The following is a 7723-nucleotide window of genomic DNA, read 5'->3' as shown; positions in this document are numbered from 1 at the left end:
AAAAAAAAAAAAAAACACACATCAATGTCAAATTAAATCAGGATATATCCCAATTATAGTTTATAGGAAACAAAAATAAATATAGAAGCAGCACCCCTCCCCCTCATGCCAATACATTTCCTCAGACACGCGGCCGTCACCGGGAAGCATAGGGGCTTTGCAAATGTATAACATTAAATAATTTAAATATACAGCCAAGGTTTCCTGGGTATGGTCCCACAGACCTTCCAACTTTTTCTAAAGGATAATTTAGGAAGACATTGAATAAATTAGAAGTACTTTCTTAAACATAGATAACAGGTTTCTTACAGCCCCAAAGTCAAAATGCGACAGATCTCTACCATAACACAATTTTATAAAAACAGAATTTCATAGGACATCAGGTTCCCAAGGTCTAAATGCTTTCTTCATGAGTCTCTATTCCTCCGCCCCTGAATTAAGTAGGTTTTCTTTTTCAAGTCAAGTGCTTTCTGACAAAGTACCTTCACGACACATGGGCTTCTCACTCATAGATCCCACAATTCAAGGCTCCATTTACTAGTTTAAAAATCAGCTTAGTCTCTCTCTTCAGGACTCCCCCATCTCACTTACAAGGATCGTGCCAAACACTAGAGAGTCCTCTCTGAGGGAAAAAGACTCTAGAAATCCAAACTTGACTTCCTGGAAAGAGCCTCAAGGGACTCCCTTCCTATTCAGACACTTACTATTCTTATTATTTTCTAAATGTGATGGTTAAATAAAATTAAATGTAAATAATACACAGAAATTAAATAACTGATTTTAAATAAATAAAAATATGATGTCTGGAGTTTTCAGAGGATAAAGGGGTTTTTTTTTGGTTTTGGTTTTGTTTATTTTTGCTGGTAAGTTCACATTACTACTTCTGTACCAGTCTCTACACGAATGGGCAACACCGCCCTCTGAAGGGTCTGTGCTGTTCTGTCTCCTAGTTTATAGGGGACAGAGTAACTGGCTTTACAAGCACACAGCATAGTCTTTCTTGGGCTTCTGGGCCAATCTTTCCTGGACTTTCTGAGAGTGACTCTGAAGGTCCTAAGGCCCTGGGGGGGGGGGGGACTTTAAACAACTGAAGGGAGTCAGAAGTTATGTGCTTTATGTTTTGGTTTTTGAGACAGGGTCTTATAATCCGGCGTGGCCTTGAATTTACTGTGTAGTCAAGAATGATCCTGAACTTCCGGTCTCCCTGTCTCTATCTCCAGGTGCTGGCCTTTACAGGTATGTCCCACCACACCTGGCTGGAGATGAACATTTGCTGCCATCGATTTCAAGCGTTTATGGGGAACCAGAATCAGCCAGAGGTGCGCCTTATATTTGCAGTCACTGATTTCAGAAATCTGTGACCGAGCCCAACAGCTGACCCTTCCAGCAAGCCCCAAGGTGACAGCCAGCCAGGAGCCAGGCCAGGAACTATACATTTTGTGAGCTAGCCTCTGCTTGTCATTCTTGCCTCAAAGCTTCACAAGGTGGGCTCTTACCACCATCTGTGTCACTAAACAAGCCTCAGCAAGAGAAGGTGGCTAAGTCACACGATGGTGGGGGACAGAGCCCATGATCAGTCTGACTGTTTAATTCAAAGGCCGTTGCTCTCCTCTGTGCGACCAGGTCAGTCATTTAAAATTGTCAGGGACTGCATCTCGCCCCTCCCCCAGCTTTATTACGGAAGTGAAGGGGGTGAGTATGTTGGGATTAAAGTGACTCTTTGGGTGGCTTTCCCTCTCAGGGTACCTAGAGGTGTGAATTTAAAGCCATGCTGGAAAAGTCTATGAAATAGTCAGACTTAGACTGTGAGTGGATAAACTGACTGGAGTAGGAAGAGCAGAGCAAGTCAGCTCCGCGGCCCAGGCTGGGTCTACAATCCCTACAAAGACAAAAAGGATCACATACAGTTGGGATTACACAAGTGAAAAGTCCTTCACACACACAAGGAGCTAAGGACTGATGGATGCCCTGCAAGAAGTTTCTATCATCCTTTGCACTCCACCCATGTAGCACTTCCCTGTGGATGCTACGACTCTAGAGCATTCCACATAGGTAGAGGATGCTCTTAGAAAAACAACGCTGCGTCCAGATCAGCGGAGATCTTGAGGTTGTGGCCACGGCCAGCCTTGGTGCAGAGCTGGACCCGGGACTCCAGTTGCTCACTAAGTTCATCTAGGGCGTCAGTGCACGACTCCAGGCTCTCAGACAGTTTCTGAATCTTGGCCTTCAGCACGGCCTGGCTGACTTTGGTGGCCCCCTCCGCACGCCTGGGGATGAGGAAGCCACGTGAGCCGAAAAAGACGATGAAGTAGACAGAGTTATAAAGGGCCATGGAGGCGTCCCTCCCGCTCTGCAGCAGCTGGCGGTCCCCGCGTCCCTGCCACTGACAGAAGAACTCCAGGCAGCTCAGGAGCTCGCGCATCTGGTCCTGGCAGGTGGCGGCGATCTCCTGCACCCTCCGCACCTCCCGGGAATTGCAGAAGATCAGAGAGAGGTCGGACGTGATGGTGACTGCCCCTCCGGCGGTGGCGACCCCTAAGCCCACGGCCGACGCCACGAGCGAGGCTCCCAGGGTGACCGGGCTGAGTGACAACCCCACGATGGCTGCCAGGGCGCCAGCGGCGCTCAGAGAGCTGCCCGCCACGTTGGCCGCCAGGGAGCGCCTGCGTAGACGCTCGAGCCTCCGGGCCACTTCGCGCAGGCGCAGCACTTGGCTGTGCAGCCGGCCGCGGCGGTCCAGCAGCAGTCCTTGGAAACGCCGCAGCGCATCGGCGCCCTGCGGCTCCCAGGCCGCCCGCTTCTCCATGCCCTGTGAGGGACACAGATGCGAAATTAGCCCGAGTCTCCACACTCGTTACTGCCCTAGGCTAGAGCTGCCCGATGCACAAGAGACCTCAAATAACAAGAGAGACTAGACTTTGTGCTGGGCGTGTTGCCTTAATGGTAGATCACTTACCTAGCGTTCAACCCCCCCCCAGACTCAATGGGCAAGGCTGCCGAAATGAATACACGAATAAATAAACAACTCAGGACTAGGTTAATACTGCGTTATGGGTCAAGTTTTCAAAGGCTCTGGAGTCTGGGACAAGTCACACAAGTTCCCTGTGCGTTCAAACAGAGATTATGCTGTCTTCTGCTTTTCTCCCAGGGAACAGAATCTATGGACATCATCCACAAATTTAAATAAAGATTTAAACGGGAAGGTGGAGACTATTAGAAAGCTGCTCCAAGTAAATGCTCCGAAAACAGAGACTTTGCTCTGTTTTCAAAATGACACTTGGCCCGAGGATGCAGCTCATGGGTAGAGCCATTGTCTGGTGTGACACCCTATTCTATTGGCATGACCCCAATCCCTGACAAACAAGGACCCATAAAAAGAAAAGAACACCTTAAAAGTAGCAAACCGTGCGTGTAAGGTAACAAAAACTTTTCATTATGTGGAGACTTGTGTCCTAGGAACTCAAGGTACTTGTTCCCCCACCGCCCCCATTCATTCTCTCTCTCTCTCTCTCTCTCTCTCTCTCTCTCTCTCTCTCCCTCCATCACCCTCTGTCTCTCCCTCTCTCAATGTCCCTGTCCCTCTCTCTAATCCTAGCACTTGGGAGGCAGAGGCAGGATCATTGAGAGTTCAAGGTCAACCTGGTCTAAATCCTGAGTTCTAGGCCATCCAAGGCTACATAACAAGAACTTGTCTCAAGGCAAAAAAGAAAAGGTGCTAGCTAGCAGCTCACTGGAGGCTTCCTTGGATCCCGATGTGCTGAAACCAATAAAAGGTGTCTAAGGGAGAAAGCTGAATGTACCAGGCTCATCTGTAAAAGGCCATCTGTTCTGGTAACCAGGGAGCCCCATTTTCATATACACTGTACTCTCCACCAGTCAGAACTTCTTAAAGACACCAAATAAGTCACAGAAAGAGCATATCAAACCGGAACAAGAAGGGCAGAAGTTATTTAATTCTTGATCTCTCTTCATTTGTTTTTGTTGTTTTTAAAGACAGGCTGTTACATAGTCCGAGTTGACCTCAAGCCCCCGATTCTCCGGCCTCCACCTCCTAAGTTCTAGAATTCCAGGCTTGCATCGGCATGCACAACCAGAGCTCATTGGCCTCGGTTAAGATGAAGACCTTTAGAGACAGGCTACCAACAGCTGATGCGTTTCAGTGCCCCGAGAAGAACACTGGTCTCCTGACTCACAGGCCCTACAGTTCCTGTTGACCTCCATGATCTATCTGACCAGTAAGAAGTTTTCAGGTAACAAGAATGGATGGGAAACAGTCACTCCAAATACACGACGCCTCTAGAGTTGACCCTGATATCACCAATCCCATTGTAGAAGGATCCCTCGGACTCCCCACTTACCCTTCACTCTGGCCTCCAAGAAGAAAAGTGGGAGACTGTTTCTGGACGAGCATACTTTATAGTTCCCAGGAGCCAATGACGGCTCTGGGAAAGCCTTGTCTCATTCTGAGAAGCTGCTGTTTCCTGCCCTGACCCCTGCTGCCTTCGGCCAGGATATGACATGTTGGAAAAAGAGACGCTGGCAAAGCACGTCCCGTATTTAGGAAATGAATATTGTGTGTTCGCTTTCCCCTCCAAACGCAGGAAGAGAACCACAGGCTCTTCCTCAACTTGAAACAAGTGCTGTCATCTCCCACTGGGGATACCCTGCCTTTCCTCTCCTGAGAATAGCTACTGACGCCATCGGGGGGAGGCTTTCCCACATGCCCCAGGCTGCCCAATTATAGTGTTTCTTTGAGAGGACTCCATCAGAAAATCATTTTTAAAAAGAAATAGGAGGGACCGGAAAACTTAATTATGATCGATACAGCCACTCATGGTCCTTTTCAAAGAGCTTTGTGGGGATGTAAGTAGCTGAAACATGTGACCCATTAAGGGAGGGCAGCCAGCACCAAGGAGCGCCTAAGATGCAAGGCCACGCCCACAGGAAGTGCTGCGTGCAGTTTAGGGCATCTCCAGCTGTGGAGAAGACACAGGAGGTCTCAGAAAGGGCACACTGCGGGGCCAAATGCGTCAGAAAAATCACTGGGGTCAAGCTGCACACCGAGCTAATTATACACTTTCCACAGCAGCAGGGAGATGATGGCTTCCGGGGTTTTCATATGAAGCGTGGACTGTAGCTTACTTACATCATGGTTAAATGAGTGGATTCTAGCTACAGGTTCCCCAGCAGGGTCTGCAGAACAGTTATCCGTTACAGAGAGTGCAGGCGGGGAAATGAATGCAGCTTCTTTCTGTGCCCTTACCCAGACCAGATCGTGATGCACCACCATAGCTATGCCTGAAGCAGTCGTGGTGGTGGTGGGGTCAGGGAGGAGGGGCAAGCTGGAGCTTAGCCAGGAAACCCAGTTGCACCAAAGGGCCCCAAATACAAGATCCTTTGCGTGACACTGTCGACAAAGGCCAAACTGGTTTTCACTTAACTGATTCATGTCTCCAGCTGGAGTAGACTGGCATGCAGAAGGCCCTGGATTATACCACCAGCACCCAGAAACCCATCACCGTGGCCCACACCTGTAATTCCAGCACCAGGAAGTAAAAGCTTGAGGGTTAGATATTCAAGGTCAGCCTCGGATTCATAGCTAGTTGGAATCCAGCCTGGGCTACATGAGACCCTGTTTCCAAAAACGAAAATGCCCCCCTTATTCATTTGGAGTCTTTTGCATCTGTGCAGTGCGGTCTCACTATGGAGTTAGCCTAGAACTCATTAAGCAGATTGGACTGGCATTGAACTTGCCTCTTGCCTCTGCCTCATTTGGAAAGTCTCAACAGCTCTATCACTGAGGAACACAATTAAGCCCCTCACTTTCGTATAGATAGCCTGTCTTTGCCAGAGCAGTGCCACCTGCAGCACACCCTGCTGCTCTTGACTTCATCAATCAGAATTTCGTCCACATCCAAGTGTTCTGGCTATAGCTCCTACAGAATAAACATAACTGAGCAGAATGGCCCCAGCATCTACTTGCATTCTTGAGATAAGAGGCAGAATGGCTGGGCATGGTAGCACAGGTCTGCCATCCTAGCACCAGGAAAGATGAAGCATCATAGTTTGCTCAAAGTTCAAGGTCAGTCCGAGCTGTAGAGCAAAACCTGGAAGCACAGGGACCCAAGTTCAATCCTCAGGACCTACATTAAAAACTGCCAAGTGTGGTGAGGCTGGTCAGGCAGCCTAGCCTACATCACAAGCTCTATCTACTCCAACAACAAAAAGGCACCAACCAGCACATGAAGACCAACTGTGCGGGTCCCTGGTGTGTGTGTGTGTGTGTGTGTGTGTGTGTGTGTGTGTGTGAAGTGAGTTGGGGTGCAGAAAAGGGCCTATTTTCCTCATAGCATTGAGGTACTGGCTCATGACCTGTTAGGCCTGTTACTTTGGGCACAACAGGCCAGAGGTGTGTGGCAAACTGCTCATACCTTAGGAAAACAAAACAAAACCCAGAGGAAGAAGAGGAAATTGGGTTTTATATGATAAGCACCTGCTGGCTCCTTGCCAACAGGTCCAGGGGAGAGGAGAGGGGTCTCACTCCTGCTAGGGTCTCTCCAGGGCTGAGCTGGATGGCGAGTGTCTGACGGCCCAAAAGAAACACACCGAGCCGGGAGTGCTGTTGAAGCAGGAACTCAACTTTATGGCATCAGCCTCTTGCTTATATAAGTTTGGAACATAGGGAGGGGGATTTTTGGTGGGGTAAGATGACATAGGAGGCAGGCAAGGGTGACAGACGGTATGGAGTGACTGACAGGGCCAATGGCAAAGCTCTATCTCAGCCACAGCAGGGCAAAGGCAGGGCCAAACAGGTCTTGCTGAGTCACCCCAATTTGGAAGTGACTGAGACCAGTCTCAAAACTGGAGCCAGGCTCAGGTTTGTCTTCAAGGTCCAAACCAGGGACAAAATGGGGCCCAACAACCATCTTCAAGGGCATGCCAGCAAACACATAAGACAAAGCATAGCCCGTTCATTAGGGCCAACCCCTAACACTCCCACCCCTTTTGGCAGTATTCTGCTAGATGGAGATCAAGCTTTTAACTCATGGGCTTTGGGGGGCCACATCCAAACTTCAGGTCAGTATGAGCTATACAGTGAAGCCCAAGCCAGCCTGGGCTACACAGAGTTGCAGGCCAGCCTTAGGCTACAGTGTGAGACCCTGCCTCAAAGAATCAAGAAGAGGGGTAGGGAGGGGAGGAAGAATAAGAGATTCTAAAATCATTAGGCACATCCATAATCCTAGCACTCAGAAGCAAGTGGATGTCTGTGAGTTTGAGGCCAGTCTGTGCCATATACCAAGTTCCAGGCCAGCCAGGACTACACAAAGAGACACTATCTCTCTCTCTCTCTCTCTCTCTCACACACACACACACACACACACACACACACACACACTTTGCCCATACACAAATTCATCCTGCTGCTTAGTTTTCTGTCAACTTGACACAAGACAGGTTCATCTAAGAAGAGAAACCTTTAACGGAGAAAATGCCTCCATTAGATTGGCCCATAGGCTAACCTGTGGGGACATTTTCTCGTTTAGTGATTAGTGTAGACGGGCCCAGCAGACTGTTGGTAGGCGCCATTCCTGGGCGGGTCCCTGGGCCCGGAGTGTGTAAGAAAGAGAATTAGCAAGTAGGGAAAGCCGGACCTGTAATCCTTGGTCCTCTGTGGCCACTGCATCAGTTCCTGCCCTGACATCCCTGGGTAGCAGAGTACAAG

The 7723-nt window shown here is 49.2% G+C and overlaps 1 protein-coding gene across 1 annotated transcript; it reads right to left on the bottom strand.

Moving 5' to 3' along the window:
• Positions 1-23: 23 nt before the first annotated feature.
• On the bottom strand, positions 24-4491 carry Apold1 (apolipoprotein L domain containing 1). The gene is made up of 2 exons (XM_021191691.2): positions 4359-4491; positions 24-2809 (listed from the first exon to the last, which is right to left on the bottom strand). The coding sequence occupies exon 2, from the start codon at positions 2804-2806 to the stop codon at positions 2066-2068; it is 741 nt and encodes a 246-aa protein (XP_021047350.1). The 5' UTR covers positions 2807-2809; positions 4359-4491; the 3' UTR covers positions 24-2065.
• Positions 4492-7723: the final 3232 nt, after the last annotated feature.

Source organism: Mus pahari, chromosome 2 (genome assembly GCF_900095145.1).
Source record: "Mus pahari chromosome 2, PAHARI_EIJ_v1.1, whole genome shotgun sequence".
Taxonomy (NCBI): domain Eukaryota; kingdom Metazoa; phylum Chordata; class Mammalia; order Rodentia; family Muridae; genus Mus; species Mus pahari.
Note: the sequence above shows the minus strand (reverse complement) of the source record. Positions and strands in the feature narration are given on the sequence as shown.